The following is a 23,378-nucleotide window of genomic DNA, read 5'->3' as shown; positions in this document are numbered from 1 at the left end:
TTTATCTTCTCTCACAGTGTTTGACGCTTTACAGAAGCTTCATCTTGTAATATTTTTCTTCTGTGTACAAAACATGTTGCACTGTCTTTCAAAGTTTAACCCTGTCTCTGTTATATATATTGGCTGACCTCTTACTGAAACTAACTTTATGCTCACTTTCATTCTTTTGTCTTGAAAACTGCCTCAAAGCTGATCTGTTTAGCAGTGTCTCTCTACTAGATGAAGCCACCAAAGGAGCTACTGTAACATAGAAGGTGCTCTCAGATCGGTGCTTCTGTTTCTTTTATGCATGTCTTCTTAAGCCTCCAGTAGGTCATAATGGATCATTCAAATTAGTGAAAAAGAGTTTTCTACCTGAGGAAACCTAGCGGATTTCAATGCAGTCATTGACTTTCAGTGTTTACGCCTCCTGGAGCATTTACTTCCAAACCCTTTTCTGTCCTGTCCCTCCTGCCTCCATTTTCTGACGCTATGGCACTTATGAGGGGCATTTTTAACTGAATTTGACACTTTTTTTGCATGCGCTGATGGAGAGGTTTTGTAAGAGCAGCACATTGTTGATTTGCTGTAAGAAGATGCAGGGTTGAAACAAACTCATCTCATGCACTCAGAAATCTTCTGTAATGAAGAAAAAATTTTAAATCAATTTCTGCAATGCAATTAGAAGTAAAGGAAAAAGAAGGACTGACTGTGTAAACAGAGGGAAGTCTGAACTCCCATTAAACAGAACAGAGGAAAACTACATTGTTACCTCAGCGTAACATTTTAGATGTATTTCAGATTACCTCACCACACTTATAAAAGTCTAGCGGTCCAGCCTGTCAGGGAGCAGTGTGGTGGGCAGGGCCAACGTTCACCTGTCCGTGTGTGATTAGATTCGACGGGCTCCGACAGGCAGCAGGGCATGTGATACAAGCTGCTGTCAATCTGGTGTTCTCCTGGCCATGTATGCCAACACACACCGACAAGGCAGTGTGCTTCAGGAGGATGGTGATACAAGCTGTAGAGCTAAAATGTTGTGATGCTGTTGGCCCTCAGGGACCCTTGCGTTTTGGCTCCACAACCTGTGCCGTTTTTGTTTTCTCGGTTGTTTGTTTACCTATCCTACACAGCCAGCCAGGAATCTGAAAGTTTCTTTGTATTAAAATGAGTGAAAAGCAAACCATCATTTCATCATTTCCTGACTCAGGTGGCAGACAGCTTCAGTCACGTGACACCAGTCCAGACAGTTTGGCTATCACTTGGCCTTTTAAGTGACAATTTCCCGACGAAGCTGGATGCTTCTGCTCCTATCTCATCCTGGGTCATATCCATTTTCTCTGTTACTTCCTGCTCACACAAGATTGCTGCTCCCACAGTGTCCAGTCAGTAGTCTTTTAGTCTATTCACAGCTGAACGGGTTGGATTTAATTGTGGTGTTTTCACCAAACCACATAAACATCAGGATGGTGAGATATTTTAAAGAGCAATTATCAGTTCACTTACTTTAAACTTGATCTGGACTGGACTTGTTTCTCTAAAAATTTTTACATATCCCATTGGTCTCACTTTCTACCTTTTTCAAATTTGTTGGTTAGTTTGACCTTTTGCTTTGTTGAGGGGCAGCTTAAAGTTAAGTCAAAAAGTCAAGAAATAGGCATTTTTTGTAAAAAATATTTAATGGATTGTTTTTTTCTGTCCAAGCCATCCGTTAAAATCCAAAATTCAAGCAATAAATCCAAACTTAAGAAAGAATGGTCGTTCACCAGGCTGGTCAGAGGTTGTATACTGACTCTGGAGGAGCTGCAGAGATTCACACCTCAGGTGGGTCTTTATGAAAGCCGCATGAAGTCCTGTTTGCAGAGACAAAGCACAAAAAGTGCTCTGGTCAAACCAATATTGAGCTACATGTAAAACATCAAAAATGAACATTGCACACCTTCCTCACAGTAACACATAATGGTGGCAGCATTATGCTGTGGGGACAGTTTTCTTCAACCTAGTTGGGGAAACTGATTAGAGTTTATGGGAAGTAGGATGGATATTAATCCAGGACAATAAAAAAAAAAAAATAAAAAAAAACTGGTTAAAAGCTGCAAAACACTTGAGACTGCAGGTTCACCTTCAACCAACAGCTCTAATATCCAACCAGAGTTAAAATGAATGGGTTTAGATCAAATAAAATTATTATTTTTATTTCAAAATTGATATTTGCAGATGCTCTCCAACCAATTTTTTTTTTCTGACTTTGGGCTATTTATGAGACAAAATGAAAACGACACATCTCAAGGATAAGCTGAACAAGGAAGACTAAATCCAAAGCATACGTTCAATGTTTTTGCCTGCATAAAACATATAAATAAAATTAAAAATCACGTAAAATGTCACCTTTACTTTTGAAGGATACTGTAATTATGAAAAGCAGCTGAAAACATTCACGACAACACTAGAGTAGAGAACTGGTCAACTTGACCTAGAATATGGAAGTAAATATGTGCCATCAGAATTTGAATAAAAAATGCATCTGAAACTTGAATGTTGTATATTTGCGCTTACTTTTTCAATTTGAAAATTAATTCAGAATACAATTTTGACCTAAAAAAAAATTCAGTGTCATTATTTGTACACGTTTGCAATTTTCATTTGTTAAAAAAATTCACATTCCTATTTCAAAGTGATGAAATTTTCAATATATATATTTTTCAGTGTTAAAAAAATTCAGCATATAAAAAAATTCAACTTTTAAAAATTCAAATGCAATATTTTCAGTGTCCTAAAAATTCAACTTGCTCAAATTCGCTGTCTCAAATTCAACATCTAAAAATTCGCTGTACAAAAATGGCGAGGTTACTTCAGGTCACAGACATTAGCAATCGTTGTCAGATTTCAACACTGAGCCAATCACATGACCTAAGCGTCATATTGAAGAAATACCAGCATCACCGAGGCTAGCGACCACGGAGGCGAACGCAAACCCAACGGTGAGTCTATGCTTTCATATTTCTGTAGTACATTTTATTTTGCGCATGAACTTTGATACATGATATTAAAGCTTGATTTAAAACACGGGTTTGGGCCGTTGTTAATCTTACGCCATGTAATGCTGGCATATTAGTTCTCGCTACCTGCTAGACCTCCACCCCCTTCTCTTGGCTGTCCTACACCCAATTTTCCCCTGTTTTATTTAAAAAAGGAATATCACTTGCGCCAAGTCTAGAATCTTTAAAGATAACTGATGGGTGGCGACTTTCTGGGTTGTTTGTATGTTGTCTTAGGTGAGACTGAGACAGGCGGTCTTAGTAAAAGTCGTAATTTTCCAGGAGATGCTACCGCTAATGTAGAAGCTAATATGGCTGCCTTGTATGCTTCAAGGAGGGGCTGTGAACTCTACCGACATTAATTATAACCACAACCCCATTCTGTTCATCTACTGTATTGTTCATGTGACTTCATTTATGAATAAATGTATACATTTATGGTCATTATAGCGTCATCCAAACTACTGCTTCTCTTATCTATTAATTTACATTCTTTTACTTTGCGTTACAAAACGTCGTTCTGTTACCTAGCAACATTAGAAACAACCTCCTTTGTTTTTTCATTTGATTTTAACTCATTTTGAAGAAAATATATGCTTGCAAGTACAGCTGTTAAATTATTTTAGATTAAATATCTTTAATTTGATTTCTCAATACTGACCTACTGATTTCAAAATAGTTTTTTTTATTTTACTTACGATGTTTTTGACATTTTTTTTCTTTTTTCTTTTCAAGGAACATATGGATCATATTTTTGATAGACTCCATGATCGTTTGGAGCCATTTCTATTTCTACAATTACAGATGGTCCAATCAGTTGGCCACAGGTGAAGAAGCAAAGTGATGACGGTGACGACAGCGATGATGTCTTGGAAGCAGAAACTGCAGGTGACAGGGTTTCTCCATTAGTTTCTCAAAGAAGGTAAAATGTCTGTATAAACATTTGGCCAATGTTTGTTATTTTGAGAATAAGACGTGCAATACATACCAGCATAATACACATTTATTTTGTTATAATCATGACTTACAACACTGCACAGATTTAAAGCTGATAAAGCTTTTCAGGTTGATTAGTGAAAATGGCAAAAGGTATTCAAATGATTTTTGAAGGATATCACATTCATATTCATTAGTTTCTTAGATGGAAAAGACATTCGCATAAAGTCATATCTCAAAGTCAGCTTTATGAATGATTCCATCTACAGGAAACTCACCATGTATCTAAAAAAAATTATACTTTTCCTAGCATTTTCAGACAATCTGCACCAGCTCATGAGATTTTGGGTTGGCTGGGAGGCTCCATGGCAGGAACTGAAGCCTGAAGTAGTGCGGTCAACTGGACCAAACCACAAGCCCACTTCATCCACCTGCAGTGAACGTTTACGCCTTCCAAGCCATTATTCTACCTACCAGGCTCTGTATGCTGACATGACGGTGTGTCTTAAATCGGTTGGGACTGGCTTTGGTCTTCTTTGAGAACTCGGTGCATTGGTGTTTCATTTGTTCAATAATTGCATTTCAATATGGCAATTAAGTAAAATTACAAAGTCATTTTATTATTAGCTTCTTTTTTTTTTTACAAATACTGTTCATCATTCACCGCAGTCTTGACATTAAGTTGTGTTCTTTGAAGTTACGACTAAGTAGCTGAAATGTTTGTCAAGCATCCCTGTAAATCTTAAATGTTAGAGTAACTATGTTCAGAGTTTCTGAGTCAGCACTGTTTGTACAGGAAATATGAAACGGAAACTGTTTTTATGCAATATTTTATTGAATGTTCATCTATGCTTGAAGTATTAGAAAATAAATGACATAAGACAAACTTAACTTTTCCATTCTTATAATGCAAGAAAATGAAGGTCCTACACAACTGTACCTACTAGGTTCCTTTTGAGAAAAAAAGAACAATCAACTCACAAATGTAGAACATTTTAGTTCTTTAACATGTCTACCATAAAAACACTATGATTCACTTTTCCAAAGCACAAATTTTACCTTTGTGGTAATATGATCAGCACTTAGCTTTACATTTCATAAATGCTGAATTTTGAAACTGGAAAACTTTCAGAGTGAAGAACTGTTCACAAAACAGAACTGCAGCAATATAAATGTCACAACCAAAAGACAGTGATGTGCCTTTTGGGTTTACTGCGTCTCTTGAGTCCATTTGTTCGTCAGTCAGTTGCACATTTGAATTTGGTACTGTGACGTTTGACTCTTCCTGAAGAGGAAGCCAGCTCTCCTCCCATTCAATTTCGGGAATCTGTACACCCTGGAAAACACAAAGAAGGGATCAAGAGAACTCAAAATGTACTTGATTGCAGATTCCTATTGTAGCACTATTTAAAGTGTAAAAGGACTGGATGGAAGAAATCAGAAGACTAGAATTCGTCTACTGGAGCCGTTGTCAGTAATCAATAAAACCAATGCAAAAGAACTGCTTTCAATACCATGTATTTTTAAAAGAAAATTAAAGTGAACAGCACAAGACAAACATACATAGAACCCCAAATTAAATATACACAGTACTGCAGTAGATCTTTCATTAAGTTGTGCACAACTGGTTTAAATTTCCCCACTGGTCAGCACAGTGTCTGACCTACACACATTCAAAAAGTCCATGGTTGAATTGTCCAGATATTTGAGATGACAATGTCCTAGCGCAAGTCGTTTCAGATGAAGAGATGAATAGTGGATTGTGTGTCCGAATGGTGAGATGGAGGGGGAACTGATACAGACCAGGATGAAGTGATTCTTAGGGCTCTCCTGGCTCCAGCCAGTTTTCAGAAGCTCGCCATCTTTTACCCTAAAAAGGGATCACCTGGCCAATTCCATTAACAGTAGAGAGAATGGCAGCTTCAGGGCACCAAACTCACTGGATCTTTTCAGATCTGTAGCTCCTTTGTCTCCAGCTCTCCCCCTCACACCTGACTGGGGAAAGCTGGAGCAAGCCTAAATAATTACATCAGGTGTGTCAATTGGCTGCATGCACTGTGTGACTGACTGTCACTCTTAACCAATGGGGCAGCAAGGCGGGACTAAGGGCAGTTTTTTCACCCCGGGTTACACTATGTTACAAATTAAATGAATGATAGTATACATGCTACACATTGAATTATCCAATTAAAATGTACCTCTATCAAGGCACTGTGGGGTTCAGGAATTGAATGGTGTGTAACTTAATCAGAATTTGCTTTTAATTACAGGATTAATCACAAATTTTAGCATAGCTCAAACATTCTTTGTAACCAAAGATATATTTTGGAGATACAAAGTAGTGGGGATTAAAATGATTTTAATAATTTAACAGCTGTACTTGCAAGCATATATTTTCTTCAAAATGAGTTAAAATCAAATGAAAAAACAAAGGAGGTAGTTTCTAATGTTGCTAGGTAACAGAACGACGTTTTGTACCGCAAAGCAAAAAGAATGTAAATTAATATATATCAACACTTGTCAGATAAGAGAAGCAGTAGTTTGGATGACGCTATAATGACCATAAATGTATACATTTATTCATAAATGAAGTCACATGAACAACACAGTAGATGAACAGAATGGGGTTGTGGTTATAATTAATGTCGGTAGAGTTCACAGCCCCTCCTTGAAGCATACAAGGCAGCCATATTAGCTTCTACATTAGCGGTAGCATCTCCTGGAAAATTACGACTTTTACTAAGACCGCCTGATCAGTCTCACCTAAGACAACATACAAACAACCCAGAAAGTCGCCACCCATCAGTTATCTTTAAAGATTCTAGACTTGGCGCAAGTGATATTCCTTTTTTAAATAAAACAGGGGAAAATTGGGTGTAGGACAGCCAAGAGAAGGGGGTGGAGGTCTAGCAGGTAGCGAGAACTAATATGCCAGCATTACATGGCGTAAGATTAACAACGGCCCAAACCCGTGTTTTAAATCAAGCTTTAATATCATGTATCAAAGTTCATGCGCAAAATAAAATGTACTACAGAAATATGAAAGCATAGACTCACCGTTGGGTTTGCGTTCGCCTCCGTGGTCGCTAGCCTCGGTGATGCTGGTATTTCTTCAATATGACGCTTAGGTCATGTGATTGGCTCAGTGTTGAAATCTGACAACGATTGCTAATGTCTGTGACCTGAAGTAACCTCGCCATTTTTGTACAGCGAATTTTTAGATGTTGAATTTGAGACAGCGAATTTGAGCAAGTTGAATTTTTAGGACACTGAAAATATTGCATTTGAATTTTTAAAAGTTGAATTTTTTTATATGCTGAATTTTTTTAACACTGAAAAATATATATATTGAAAATTTCATCACTTTGAAATAGGAATGTGAATTTTTTTAACAAATGAAAATTGCAAACGTGTACAAATAATGACACTGAATTTTTTTTTAGGTCAAAATTGTATTCTGAATTAATTTTCAAATTGAAAAAGTAAGCGCAAATATACAACATTCAAGTTTCAGATGCATTTTTTATTCAAATTCTGATGGCACATATTTACTTCCATACTAGAAGCTCTATCAGAAAGGAAAGCGTTTCATTTCTTCCACTAACAGGAAGGCTACCTCCACGTCTCCTCCGCAGCTCCATCAACTCCTCCCACTCGGCCCTTGTGATCTGATTGAGGAGCAGCGTCCTCCTCTCCTCTGGAGCGGATCCTCTCTCTAACTTTTCACAGTCCGCTGCCCCGAACAGGACTCTGCGGTCATGGCCGGCACTCTGCCCCAGCACGGCTCTCCGAACTCCGGCTACAGCGCCAACAACGCCGCGGTGGTGCCGGCTATCACCCAGACGGACTCCAGAGACAAATGGAGCAAGAAGATGGACTTTCTCCTGTCTGTCATCGGATTCGCGGTGGATTTGGGCAACGTTTGGAGATTTCCTTACATTTGCTATCAAAACGGTGGCGGTAAGAGTTTAAAGATGTCATTTGCCTTCCAGGTTATTGAAGCTACTTTTGTAAAGTCAATTACTTGTTTAACATTTAATAATAATAATAATAATAATACATTTAACCAATAGATTAAATAATGTAAAACTACTCAGAAAAAACTAATAGCAAGAACTGTCCATGGTGCCAAAGCAGGCGTATCTAAAATGGAAAAGTAATAAAAATTAAAGGCATTTAAGCATACAAACAAACAAAGAAACATTCCTCTTTTTTTCTTTTTTTTACATTTCGAGTTAATTTCTTTTTTTTATTCTGTCTGTGTTACTGGCTCATCTCTTGAAATATCCATATTATGGAAATACGGATATGAAATATCCATATTTCAAGAGAAATATATAATTTGAACAAAATTATATAAAATAAACTTGATACACTTATTCATTTTGTATAGAAGGGTCAATTTAGAACGATCATTTTAGGCAACCAAATTGTAAATAGTAAAGCTATATTTATTTATTTTATTTAAAAAAAAACGTTTGCATCAGCAATTAATTTCAACCAAGGTAATTAGTGATGTGATATTTCCTTCTTTCAGATGTTGTCTTTCTTCCTTTCTCTCTTTGTTTTTTTCTTATTTCTTCATTTCTTTCTGTGGCTCCTCTGTGGTTGCATCAGTATTTGATTAATTTTGAAGTCACTTCTTTGTGTTAAATATTTGCTGCTTTCAGCTGAGACATTAAAGCGTCTTCTGTTATGCATGTGTTCAGGTGCTTTCCTCATCCCCTACATTTTGATGGCGATCTTTGGTGGTGTGCCGCTGTTTTACATGGAGCTGGCTCTCGGGCAGTTCCACCGAACCGGAGCCATATCCATATGGAAACACATCTGTCCCATTTTCAAAGGTAAGGCCGAGCAATGAGCTGATTTAAAGCAGGTATTCAGATAAGACAACAAAAAAAAGTCCTTTTGATTGAACCTTTCCCTTAATTAATCACTGCATTTTATTTACAAAGCTAAAAGTGGGAACACTTTGTGATGTGTGACTTGGTCTTTCAGGAATAGGATATGCCATCTGTGTCATTGCTCTGTACGTGTCCTTCTACTACAACACCATCATCGCCTGGGCCCTGTTCTACTTCTACTCCTCCTTCTCCAGCATCCTCCCCTGGACAAACTGCGATAACGTCTGGAACACCCCCGACTGCACCAACTACTTTGGCGTGGACAATGTGACTTGGACAAATTCCTCCAGGTCTCCAGCAGAGGAATTTTACACGTAAGTGCATGTAAGTGTGAGTAACAGAAACCACATATGCGAGCATAAATAGCTTTTACTGTAACAGTTCTCACAAATGTTGCCAGATGGTTATTTTTATCCACAAGCCCTTCTTGTCTTGTTTGCTGACAGCCTGATGAGACGCGGGTTTTCTCTCAACAGGAGGAACGTTCTTGAAATCCACAAGTCGTCAGGTCTGAGAGATGTCGGGGGTGTTCGCTGGCAGCTGATGCTCTGCCTCTTTCTTATCTTCACTATAGTTTACTTCAGCCTCTGGAAGGGTGTGCGGACCTCAGGGAAGGTAGGAATGAATGAACGAATATACTTTATTACTCCCATCTTACATAGATGTATTGCAGAGTATTTATTTCTGTTCATTTCGATGATTAGCCCTTTATTGTGGCTATGAATGCCAATCAAAAAAATTGGCAGTACTCAAGCATATAAATGAAAAGTTTTGTGGAAGGAAACAAGACGGCAGAAGAAAATGCACATTTGCAGCAGGGATAACCTCTGCTGTGAGAAGATTGTGAAGCAAAACCCTCCTAACATTTTAGAGCGGTTCCCAAAGTGAAGTCAGAGCTTCAAGCTTCACCTCACATAGACAAATCTGGGACATCAATTGCAAGCAGAGACGGTGTCAGAAATATCTTGGGTTAATTAGAACAAGGAGTGGTCCAAAGTCCTCTGTAGATGAAAGAGGACTTCATCTGAAGAGTAAACTTTTCATTTTGTTTAGAGATTAAGACCCAGGAGTCTGATGGAGGAGTGGAGAGACACAGAGCTCAAGTCTAGTGTGAAGTTTCCACATTCAGTGATGGTTCAGTGATGGTTCGGTCCACTCTGTTTTATGAAGCTCACAGTTCATGTTTCCTTCTGCAGACAAGCTTTATGAAGACCGATAAAAACATGTCCAACTGGAATTGGCATCTGCCCACTCTGCCAAAAGTATCAAAACCTGCGTCAGTGACCTGTGTGTTTCTGCGCTTGATTTAACTGATATGAAACCCCACAGAGGTCGACAGCATGCAGCCATGCTGCACTGATACTGAAAACCATCAACTATTGAGTGCAGATACTCCAGAGTACACCCTTTTTCTCTTGTTTCTGCAAACGCTAGTACTGAGTTTCACTTTTTGAGTTGCTAAAATAAAGACTTTCACATCTCTCCATTCCTCACTCTCTGCTATTTTCTCTGCTCACCTTCAGGTTGTGTGGGTCACCGCCACCTTGCCTTACATTGTGCTTTTCATCCTGCTGATTCGAGGTGCAACTCTGCCAGGAGCCTGGAGAGGTGTGGTGTTTTATCTGAAACCACAGTGGGACAAGCTGCTGGAGACCAGTGTACGTTATCTAAAGCTTAACCCATATTTCTCATATGTTAGAATTATTATTCACCCATATCATCATCTTAAAACCCTGCTGTAATTGTAACTTTTTTTTCTCCTATGCTAATTTATTTAATGTGTAGACTTACAATCTAAAAAAAGACATATGAGATTATCTGTTGATTTATTCTTGATTATTTTTAAAACTCTATTTTGGGGGCAGTATTCCTGTATAATAACAGAAAAACCTGTTAAATGTTAGTTGTTATTTAAGCTTTATTTAATCGAGCAGACTAAGAACAATTTCTCATTTACAGCTTGATTTGTATAAAACCTTGGCATGCACTAAACCAGTGAGTAACAGAAGAACTTGCAGAAAAACTGAACATTTACTAGCCTAAACTATTCTATGTATTTTTCAAAGTAAAGTAAATTTACAAAATGAACAGCTTTAAGTTTGTTGGAGGGTTATTAAACATATTTGTTGATAATAGCGCCTGGAAAGATACCAGCCTCTTGACAATCTGCCTATCCATATCTCCTACATCTATTAAAAAAAAAAAAGTCCTCATCTTCATCCGGCTCGCTGCTGTGTTTCACCAAACCTGTGCGATCGCTTTGTTTGGAAGCGAATATGGATGAGATGAAATGAGATGCATAAATAAACCACAGAGCAGAATAATAAGATGCATAATTACTTTAGATTTTCTACCCATTAACAAAGGCTCCCCCCTTTTTCTCCCTCGCTCATGGATATCCGATGCTGTTCTCCCCTTTTTACTGCCGAATCCTCTTCAGATCTCCCTGCATGCAGCTGTGCAGCAGCTCGGCTTTCCTCTGACAGGCACATCTTTCAGTTTGACAGAATTACATTGAGTGACCAAGACCACAATGTAGAGAAATAGGAAATTTAACGACGTTAAGTCACTAAAAGGCCAGGAAGTAATGAATGACTTTTCATGGTTAACATATGAAAACCTGCAGCATCCCAGACTGCAGACTCGAGGAAGGGTTGAAAAGTGTCTGCGTCTGTTTTCCAGGTGTGGGTGGACGCTGCTGCTCAGATCTTCTTCTCTCTGGGTCCCGGGTTCGGCGTTCTCTTGGCTCTTTCCAGCTACAACCCTTTTACAAATAACTGCTATCGGTACGCTTCCTCAAAATCCAATGGCCATTAACCCTCTGAGTCACACGAGTCTGTGTTTTACCGCTGGAAAAAAGTAGGTAGTCTCCATACAAAGTTAGAACCGAAGCACATCATGCATCAGCTGCAATCTATCTGAAATACTTAAAGGTCATCCACATAGAGTAACTGTGCGTGAAATTTAACATATGACCCTATGAAAACCAAGTGTGTGTGTGTGTGTGCTGTGCAGATAAACCCAATGCAGTAAAGTAAAGGAATATAGCTACCATGAATTAAACCAGATGCTGCAGCGGAGGGTAACATCCTCTGGAAGCTATTAATTTAAAAGTATAATCCATCTCTTCTCAGAGAGGTAATCATTTGCATTATAATTGATTTAGGTCTGTTTCCACAATAATAACAGACAGACCTTTAGCTTTGCTTCTTTTTTTATTTTTTGACAGGACAGATATGCAGGATTTTTGCTTTTAGTGTCGAGCTCCAGAAGTGTCACAATTCAGTAAAAGTTTTATTTTTGATATTTTGATTTTTGGGGTTACAGAATTTAAAAAAGAAAACATTACAATAATAGGTATATTAGTATTATTTACCATTTTTAGCATTTATTTGATTATTCTGTGAGCAAACACAACACCACCTCATGAATTTATTTAATCTGCATCCCAGATGAAATCAGTAATGCTGCCCTGTTCAAGGTCATTGGTCTGAAGTGAAGTCTGTGCATGTCTTTAAATAATGTTGAAACATTCGTTTGATTTTTTTTTCTAGTTTTATTTTAACTTTTAAGCACTTGCAGTAACGGCTGTTCATTTGAGTTGTGCTCTTCCTCCAACAGTGACGCCATTGTGACCAGTTTGGTGAACTGCCTGACCAGCTTTGTGTCAGGCTTTGTAATCTTCACGGTGCTGGGCTACATGGCAGAGATGAGGAAGGTTGAGGTCGAGGATGTGGCCAAAGACAAAGGTCAGAAAATGCAGAAGTCAAAATCAAATCAGCTGATTCAACATGTACTAACCTGTGCCTTGCTCCTGTTGTTATTATGTTTTATTTCAGGGCCAAGTCTACTTTTCATCACATACCCAGAAGCAATTGCAAACATGATGGGGTCCACTTTCTTTGCTATAATTTTTTTTGTGATGATGATCACACTGGGACTCGACAGTACGGTATGAAATCTGGATGGTTTCAAAATGTTGTTAATACACAAACGGCCATTTGTGCAACAAAAGTACAGAGAGTAAACACAACAGTACTCTACTTTCTAAATAGGCCATTGCTGAATGAAAATGGTTGCTCTAGATTTTATGGATAATGGAGGGATGGGGCCTGAATTCATCTTACTGCCACACTTTTTCAGATGCCCAATTTTAAAACTGTGTACCATTTTTCTGCCATCTCCCAATTAAAATCCCAATGAAAAAGTCCAAGAGCTGATTGTTTATTGGCGGTCACTATAATTTATGAATTTTCTAATATAAATGTTTGCGTGTGTTTTAGTTTGGAGGGCTAGAGGCAATCATCACTGCTGTGCTGGATGAGTACCCAGATTACTTCTCTCACAGACGTGAGCTTTTTGTCCTGTGCTTGGTGGTCGTCTGTTTCCTGGGTTCTCTGAGCACGCTCACAAATGTAAGTATTCCTCTGAACACATTTTGTCATCTCATTGCTCAAAATGACAGTTCCAGCTCTTTGCCGTTTTAAAATCGGGGCACTTCCAGATGATAAAACTGTTGAAATAACTCACAACTTTGACATGAACATATAGGGTGGCGCCTATGTGGTGAAGCTGCTGGAGGAGTTTGGAGTGGGATGCTCCATCATTGCTGTGGGTTTCCTTGAAGCTATTGCAGTTTCCTGGTTCTATGGTACAAACATAGACGCTTTGACATTTTCGTTTCTGTGTGTTTTTCTTGATAACTGTCTTTAAGAATTACATTGTGTGTCATTTCTGGTTTCAGGGATTAAAAGATTTAGCAACGATGTTCAGGCGATGCTCGGCCAAGCCCCAGGATTGTTCTGGAGAGTGTGCTGGGTTGCTATAAGTCCTGCGTTTCTGGCAGTAAGAGAAGAAGATAAAGACAATGTTTTTATAACAGTAGCATATACCTGGGACTGGCACAATGAGAACACATTAATGTGTATTTATTTTGAAGGGAAGAAATGGTAAATAAGCATCATCCACTGAGGAGATCCAGAGATAAGTGGGCTACAGTAGATAAGATATGAGTAAAAGCTTGTTGTGGCATCAAACACTCCTTAGACCAGCAGCCTTTAAATAAACTCTCTTCTAGTTTAAACTCCTCACTCCTCTTTTCCCACATTAAAACAAATGTCAGCCTTCATTTTCTACTCTCAGCTTGATACGTCTCCTTTTTGTTTGCATCCGTCTTTCTTTTATTTACATATTTAGTTTACTTTAAAGAATGACATTTGCAATGAACGGCAAAAATGTTTATACCCTTTTAACTCTTTTAACATTCTGTCCTTTTGCAACCACAATCCTCGGTGGGATTTATTTTGATTATGTATACAAGACCAGCATAAAGTGAGAGATAATGTCGAAGCGGAAGGGAAAGGATCCATAGCTTTCAAAATGTTATACTAGCACAAACCTGAAAAGTGAGGCATGAGTATAACTTTCAGATCTGGGATAAAGTGAAACAAACTTTTGTAGAAATGTTTATAGCGGGTCAGAAGATACCCAATCCAACCGTTTCAACTTACAAGCAAAATGTCTCCATGATCACACCGTTCTCATGGAGACACATCGTATCATCATCATCATCATCATCATCATCATCATCATCATCATCATCATCATCATCATCATCATCATCATCATCATCATCATCATCATCATCATCATCATCATCATGTGATCACCTTGCCTTAGTGTGAACAGGAACGCTGGTTAAAGCTGATGGGAATATGAATTGTACTAAATACAGGGCAATCCTGAGAAAAAAAAAAAGCTGTAACAGCAACACAATGACCCTACATCTGCAGTAAGAGTCACACTGGAAGAGTTCAGATCGAAGAATATTCATGTGGTGGATGCAAGTACACAGCTCAATTTAATTGCGAATCCATGATAAGACTTAAACATCGATTTTCTATTTGATCTGAACAAGCATTAGCTTTTTGCAAAGAAACAAAAAGAAAAAAAGCATGCAGGTCTCCAGATAGTTTGGGGAAAACACTAAAAACAAAACTCATTGGCACGACTGAAAACTTTTGAGCATGAAATTTCCAACACTGAACTGTAATTTCTCTCCACTCCTCTCAGTACATCATAGTGAGCTCTCTGTTGAAAGCACCTCCCCTCACGCTGTTCGACTACAAGTATCCAGACTGGAGCATCACAGTCGGCTACGTCATCAGCTTCTCCTCCTTCATGTGGATCCCCATGTACATGGTCTACAAGTTGGTGTGGACCCCTGGCTCTCTCAAACAGGTTTGTGGATTAAAAGGGAAAACCCCAAAACAATAAAACCATTTCTCATGTGTTTAGTTTACTAGCCTCTTTTAAACCCTCTGGTCGGCTGCTCGTTTCCCACAGAGGCTGGCTGTGTGTCTGAGACCGGAGAGGACCATCCCAGACGTCCATGCAGACAGTCTCAACATGGCCGCCGTGTCGCAGAAAGACATGAACACCTCTGTGTGCTTGTGAACTCCTCTTTAATTAAACCACAGTTTCAAGTAATTTGTGATTGAACCCCAACGTGACCTGTCATCATGACTGTTCTCCTGGTGGTGACGTTGAACACGTCGGATGGCTTTTTCACAGCAGACTGGCGGAAAGTTGAATGCTGCTACATTTGAGGATCTAAGATAGCAATAGCTATATCTTTACTTTGTGTGAGTCAGACCTGCATCACCTGCACAGTCCACAGCTCTGTAATATGGCTATTTTCTCATGTGATACTAGTTTGTTGTATGCTCTGTGGTTTGTTTTAATATTAATGCAGGTGCATCTCAACAAGAATAATCAGAGAATATTGAAAAGTTACCTTATTTCAGAAATTAAAAAGTGAGTTCATAAATAGATTTATTACACGGAAAGTGAGATATTTTAAGTGTTTGTTTCTCTTTTATTTGAGGATGATGGCTTGGAAATCCTTTTGTGGTTCTATATAACATAGAACCACAAAAGGATTTTACTTCATTAATTCTGGCTTACCAAAACGTATGCCCATAAACTGTACTAAATATGCTCTCAGCACTTAGTCCCTTTGCATAAATTATTACATCAATGCAGAGATGAGATCAGAATGTGGCTCTGCTACAGTGTTATAGACACCCAAGCTGCCTTAGCAGCTGCAAATTGAAGCATGAAGTTCTCTAAAGTGTCCTGGTAAATGGCTGTGCTACCTACAGGCATCAGTGCACCAACACCTGCAGATGACATGTTTCTTCAAACCATTACTGGCTGTGGAAACTTCCCACCAAACTTCAAGCCGCTTAGATTCTGAAAGAGTAGAAAGGCACATAATCTGAGAGCTTGATTTCCAAATGAAGACGTCTCTGATCAAAAGACCGCCAGAGTCTATGTCCTGGATGTATCTATGCGTGGTGGCTCCTGAAGCTTTGACTAGTGCAACTCTGACTACTGCAGTTTTTCCTTTCTCTTAACTTTCCATTGACATATACAGGACTTTATTACCAGCCAGCTTCTCTATAAACCCATTTTTGTAGCATTTTCTCCTTGTGGAAAGAGTGAAATACTGTTTGCTGAACACTTGTCAAGTTAGCCAACTTTGCCACTGCTGTGTGTGTCATAACATAATATTTCTGTGTTAACACTCATACTGTAATTAAACTTGTGTGACATTTTAATTTTATGAGAAGCAGATGTTTGGATTTTGTTTAGTTGTAAGCCATGATCATTAAAACATACCACTGTGTATGTATCAAATATGTAAGATATTACTGAAGATTTAATTCCTTGTCATGCACTCATATTAGAGTTTGCCAAGGAGTGTAACATTTAGATTGTAATTATAATATTTATTTAATTAGGAAGCACTTTCTCCACTATTTACTTGTTTGATGGCATTATTTTCCAACAGAGGGATTTAGATTTGATCACCTCTTGGGCCAAATGTTGCATTTACTTTTAGGTTCCCTGCAACAAAGCCCAAAACAGGTTGACAGGTATTTATAGTTTTTACCACATCGTTGTATTTTATGATCTGGCTCTGAAGTATAATAATTTATTAGGAAGGACTGCTGCTGAATTAATCCTAAAAAAAGGTGTATTACCCTGTTAAATCACACAAAATGTAACCGAACAACACAGAAATCAGAAAAATATGAAATTATACCATTGTCTCACTTTAAAAGCAGGAATCCTCTCTGGTGATAGTACGTGTGAAAATGTTTCTAATTAATTTCTAATCTAATTTTTCAGATGACATTCATATTTTTAAAAAAACAAGTTTCCTAATAATGTCCTTTGACTCTCGTTGGACTGTTTTGCCTTAAGTTGAACATGTGTGCAAAAACTGTAAAGGTGGTAACAATATTGTGCCTCTCCATAAGAAGTTTTTACTCTAAAGACTGTTCAGATATTTATCAGAACATATATTATGTTTTAGTCACAAGTGTTATTTTAAATGCATTATTCAGAGACTTTTGTGATGATTGTTGTGTCCTCCCTGACATGGTTTCTGCAAAATGTGCATAAAGTGATTCTAACGCCAAACTGTCTCCGTCTGGTTCATTTTATTCATTTAAGTTTTCAGATAAACATACACAAAACTCTTAAGACACCCTGATGTCTGTTTATCTGTTAAAACAATATGTTAGATAGAAACAGAGCGGTATTAAACTTTGGATATTTCTATTAGACTTTCAAACAACTATAATCCTGTTTTCTCTGCAAACATTCACATTTGAAGTTTCCAGTCAAATTCTGTCCACATCAGGGTTTATCTCTTCAAGAACAACACAGTTCAGGACATATGAGCTGCTGCTGGCTGCAGCACGGTGAGCAGATTAAAGCCCTTTTGTGCCTATTGAAGTCGAGAACAGGCAAGCGCAGTGGATACATGAAAGGAACACACTATTAAATACAGTCCTGCCTTCCCAACCCGATGCAGCGTATACGAAAATGCTGCTGCTAATATGATACAATGCAAAGCAAGGAAATACACGACAAGAGCTGTCAGAAGCAACATGTCATATTGTAAACAATCAAAATTGTTGATTACTAAATGTTCAAATATGTAATTTTATTCCTTGGCATTTGTGTGGAAAGGTTTGGTTTTTATTACTCGTATCGTTTTTTTATGCGTTCATGTAATCAAGAAGATAATTTCACAAACGTCCCAAATTCCTTATAGTGGCAACTTAATATTCTCTAGCTTTCTCCCTGACCTTTATGCTGGATTTCTAATGTGATCAAATTAAACTCAGGAGGACTCTGTTAACTAAAAGCATGCCTCATTGAACTGATTTAGTTTAGGGGTATCAGAGTAAAGTGAGTCAAGTGCAAATGCAGGACACACCTTTAGGAATTTTATTTGTTTTGTTGGGTTTTTTTTAAAGGCAGAAAACACTTATCCTTGTCCTTATAATTATATGTATATGCACCACTTTGTTCCAGGCTATTAAAATGCGCCAATGTTGTTGGTTGTAATGTGGCAAAATATAGAAAGGCTTAAAGGAGATGATTACTTTTTGAAGGTACAGCGTATCAGGGTGAAGACACTGACATCATATTTTCTTTCTTTCAAGATAAGATTAAAACTGTTGTGGGTTCTTTCTCCTGTTTACCTTATTACCCAATCAGATGCACATCCTTGATTGATTAAGTCTGAACTGATACTTATTAGCAGAATATGTGTCTGTGTTTGCATGCGTTCATTTAAGAGTAGACCTCTGACTTTACGCATTAATTACATGCTTTCTTGTTGCAATGACATTATTTAAGGAGCTCTGTCTACCGTGAGTGACATTTCATGATGTCAATTATGGCTTCTGTGTTAGAAAATAAAAGTCGACACACCCATCCATTAGACATGCAGAGAGAGGATATAATATGTTACCCCAGGAGCCTGACCCGTCGCTCTGTTCTTCAGTGCACTTTGACACTGCAGAAATAAGAAACAGGAAAGATGCTACAGGTAACTTCATTACTTTCTACTTGTCATATTTCCACATTAGCTAAATAAGTCTGAGCTGACTGATTAATTTCTATATCAGATAAAATTGAATATTATATTTGCTATATATATAAATCTATATATGTTTCCTGTCAAAGAAAATCAGTTCATCCTACATTTTCTTTCCATGCATCTTAATTGTGTGAAATATAAGAATAACTGTGCTAACTGAATCTGGTTCTTTACCTTGTTTACTGGGGACGGTATTTTGCTCTTATTTATTCATATATGTGGGTGTATAGCACACAGAAAAATGTGATTCAAAATAATAAATGTTTCATTGTATTTGTGTTTTGAGAAAAGTTACTTAGAATTATACCTTGGGGCCGGCTCCTTTCATTTCTGTTCCAACACAAACACAAAACCTTATTACTGAAAACAGCTCACATAATTTTCAGATTTTTATTTTTTACCTGCACTCTAAAAAGAAAAAGTTGAACCAACTTAATTGAATTGCTTCTATGGGTAACAAGCAATTCAATTAAGTTTATCCAACTTAATTTATTAAGTTTAACCAATTCAATATATTCTAATCATCCAACTCAATTTGTTACTTTTTTAAACAAATTTATTAAGTATGTTTAAGATAACAGATTTAAGTCAGTCTTACTCAAATCATTTAGTTTACTTCAAAAAATGGTAAATGGACTGATCTTACACAGCACTTTTCCAGTCACTTTGACTACTCAAAGCACTTCACATTAGAGTCACATTCACACACAGGCAGGAGGAAGCTGGAATTGAACCTAGAGCCTTCTGATCACAAGACAACCACTCTACCCACAGAGCCACAGTCGCTTACTGGGGAATCTGTCCCTGGTAAGCTTGAGTCATGGTCAGACGTGGGATACAAATATGGTATTGAACTTAATTATTTCAAGTAAAGTCAAAGTAAAAAGGTCCTTTAAGGAAAAGATTTGTAACTTTTAAATTAGAGTATATTTAGAGGACATTGTAAAAAGGGTTTTCCAAAATATTTAGTTTGGAAATACTTAAAAGTTTGAGTTGACTTTCTGTAGAATTAAGACAAAGAGATTTTAAATGTTTAATAGAAGACAATAAATGATTTGAGTAAGAGTGACTTAAATCTGTTATCTTAAACATACTTAATACATTTGTTAAATAAAATTAACAAATTGAGTTGGATGATTAGAATATATTGAATTGGACCAACAGCAGAGGACTGCACCCTGGAATCCACGGACAGGCTAAGGCTCCGCACTATTTGAAGGGGACAAGACCAGTTTACCCATAGATCCGGGGTCCCTTATTCGACCAAAGACCCCAACACTGCTGCAACGGACTTGGTGAATTGACAAAGGTCACTGATTGACTGAGATCAAAGAGTCTAAAGGAAAAAAAGGACTAGATCTGCTTTGTTCCATTTTAAGGGTGATTTTCTTCTCATCAAGACAAGAACCACTAAAAATGTATCTAGCCTGTAACAAGTGCTCGCTATTAAAAGGGAGAGAGCTGCCGTTAACAAAAGTGATCATTGAGGTTATGTGACTGCGAGAGCTACTCAGTTAATTGCGTTGATAATTGAAAAGGGTGATAACTTTTGGATCGGAGGCAGTCAGAGGCTAGACGAGTCTTCCCGCCACCAGCTTACACAGAACGTCTCCTAGACTCTCTATGGAGTAAAGGCCCCAGGATCTAGAGACTTTCCCGACCCGTTAGTTGGAGAGCTGGTCAATAGTCAGTCCATGAGAATTGAGAAGATTAAGGTGGAGCTAGCTATTGTGCAATAACAGACAATACCTCTGCTGTAACCAAGCCATTTCACACTTAAACTATGTCATTTCTGTTTATCTTCATGAATTAGAGTGATAACCTGTCATAAAATTTCCCAAATGTTGTCCATACATTCTGGGTCTCTTAATTCATCTTTAAATAATATATGTCAATCCATAAATTACTTATTAAAAAATATACAATAAAGTTTTCTCAAACAAGTTTTTCTTTATTTTGGATTAATTATGCAGAGATAACTCAACAGATCTCAATTAAATGTTTGGCTTAGATTTCATTTCAATGCAAGTCATGAACTTTCTGTTGTTCTGCTTCTGGTGCAGAAAGGTGGACCAGAACTTCATTTCCTCCTCAGGATCCAGAGTTCTGCAAATCATCACCAACTTCAGCTGTTGTACATTTGATGAATCTGAAAATATTCTATCAGTTTAGTTTTATTTTCGGGCAGCTCAGTGGCGCAGTTGGTAGCACTGCTGCCTTGCAGCAAGAAGGTTCTGGGTTCGATTCCTGCCCTGGGGTCTTTCTGCATGGAGTTTGCATGTTCTCCCTGTGCATGCGTGGGTTCTCTCCGGGTACTCCGGCTTCCTCCCACAATCCAAAAACATGACTGTCAGGTTAATCGGTTTCTCTAAATTGTCCCTAGGTGTGAGTGTGTGTGCATGGTTGTTTGTCCTGTCTGTCTCTGTGTAACCTCTCAACCTGCCCAGGTTCTACCCTGCCCTCTCCCGGAACATCCGTTGGAGAGATTGGCGCTAGCACTTATCCCAAGCCCACTAAGGAGCAAGGGTGTATGGATGAATGAATGAATGGATGGATAGTTTTATTATTGTTTCAGATCACTGCGTCATGTTACTGCGCATGTGCTGGATTTTCATTCCATATGGCTCAAAAGTTCCCTCCGATTAAATACAATGCTGCCATTTGGCCAGCAGATGTCGCCATTTATACACTGGCTCTGTAACATCCTGATTTTATTTCCTTCATTTTCAACATGAAAGCATTAAAATCCTCTCTAATTGCTAAAGTTTTTATTTATGTGCATTCAACTGACGAAATCACTAATCCACAGCTTAACCTTTATATAAAACTCTATGAACATACCATGAAGTTATTAGTGCTATCAATGAAACCATCCTAAATACACCACAGACTGAAAATTACAAAGTTCAAAGATGGAAAAACTTACAGAGACCATCTGGTGACATGGGAATTAAAAAACACTCTTGGCCATACCATCTTATAATAAAGTTGTTCCCACAAGATATTATATATAGTTGCTTTTTCTTCTCCCATGTCGCTAGACAGGTTCTGTACCAACTTGTCAGGGTTACAGAGAAAAATAACAAACAGCTTTACAGAAATGTATTGTGAGTGGTCAATGTGGAGGTAGGACTGGAGGAGTTACAACATTCAGGAAAACACTCATCATCACAGTCCCAATAAAAAAAAATGAGCGACCACATAAAAACAACCCGCTCACAGATGAAAGCTTCAATGTACAAAACATTCAAAATGCTACAGGGCAAAATTACAGGTAAACACATTTATGTTCCAGAAAAAAATTCCAATCAAATATTTTACATGTTTTCTGCAAAGCCTGAAAAACATCCTAAAACATTTGTACAACAAGCACAACTGATGACATTTATCACACCTTAAGAGTCATTTATTGGACACTTTGAATAATGAAAGAAATGCTGAAATCTAACAATGTTGCCCAGGAGCAAAGCCGCCATATTAGCTGCTTAGGCCATGTCTTCTTCTCCCTCCTCTTCAAACTCTCCCTCCTCTTCGGCCGTGGCGTCCTGGTACTGCTGGTACTCAGACACCAGGTCGTTCATGTTGCTCTCCGCCCGGGTGAACTCCATCTCATCCATGCCCTCGCCGGTGTACCTGTGACGAGGCAACATTAGCATGTACGCCTTGCACTAGGACGCCACTATGTTTTAGTACACCTGATAGCCTGATAAACTCGGTTAGACACAGGATGAAAGTTGCAACATTTGTTACATTTTCAGATGGTGCAGTTTACTTTCACTGCACGGATTCCATGATCTGATTAAATATTAGATTCTTGATTAATATGGGTTGTTGCTATGTTGTTGTACGGTGTTTGAAGATCTTGTTCAATGTGCCCCTTTTTTAACTTTGAGCTCCCGTCCCTCCAAAGGTCTCTGCACGGCCCTGTTTCCTTTTAAAAGACTAAGAAAGAAAACAGCTTTGATTTTTCGGTAGTCTGTCTGACGCTTCTTTCTGGCCTCCCCTTGGTGGCGCCATTGCTCAGCGCAGTAACTCAGTGGCTTTAGGACCCTGATGAAGCGGAAGAAGAAACGCCTCCCATCCTCCTCCTCCTCCTCCATCCTGTAACATGATCCTGCATCTCATCCCACAGGCTGTAATATTATGTTTTAGTGTGATAACCAGCGCTCAGGACGGCTCCAACGTGACCGAAAAGCCGTATGCGGTCCTGCAGAAGCAGAACCTAGGTGAGACCTGGTGCTTCTCTTGAAACCAGTAAGAGGACTGGGTCTGGAACTCTGCCATCCGGGCCGCTGTTTGCTTTTTGTTCTTTTGTTCCGTTTTACTGTAACATCGCCATGTTCCGATCTGCTGTGCAGCGGTGAATGCATCCTATGAAGTGTTTTGAGGCGCTGTTTCTGATGTGTGCGTGTGTTTTGCTGCTTCACAGTAACGTTGGGGAGTGTCCTCGCCGTCCTGCTGCTGCTGATGATCATCATGGCTGTCTGTGTCTACAAACCTCTGGCTCGTCGCTGAAACTGGACACACATATTTGCACTAATAACAGACTCCCGACTG

The 23,378-nt window shown here is 38.4% G+C and overlaps 1 protein-coding gene across 1 annotated transcript; it reads left to right on the top strand.

The window, feature by feature from the left end:
• The first annotated feature begins 7,518 nt into the window (after positions 1-7,518).
• slc6a4b (solute carrier family 6 member 4b) lies at positions 7,519-15,754 on the top strand. Its single transcript, XM_008418690.3, has 13 exons — positions 7,519-7,913; positions 8,663-8,797; positions 8,952-9,171; positions 9,334-9,472; positions 10,381-10,515; positions 11,540-11,643; positions 12,479-12,606; positions 12,697-12,809; positions 13,141-13,272; positions 13,409-13,508; positions 13,602-13,702; positions 14,930-15,097; positions 15,203-15,754. Exons 1-13 carry the CDS (start codon positions 7,712-7,714, stop codon positions 15,311-15,313), a joined length of 1,788 nt encoding a protein of 595 aa, XP_008416912.1. The 5' UTR covers positions 7,519-7,711; the 3' UTR covers positions 15,314-15,754.
• The last annotated feature ends 7,624 nt before the right edge of the window (positions 15,755-23,378 follow it).

This window comes from Poecilia reticulata, chromosome 9 (genome assembly GCF_904066995.2).
Source record: "Poecilia reticulata chromosome 9, P_reticulata-male-v2, whole genome shotgun sequence".
Lineage (NCBI taxonomy): Eukaryota > Metazoa > Chordata > Actinopteri > Cyprinodontiformes > Poeciliidae > Poecilia > Poecilia reticulata.
Note: the sequence above shows the minus strand (reverse complement) of the source record. Positions and strands in the feature narration are given on the sequence as shown.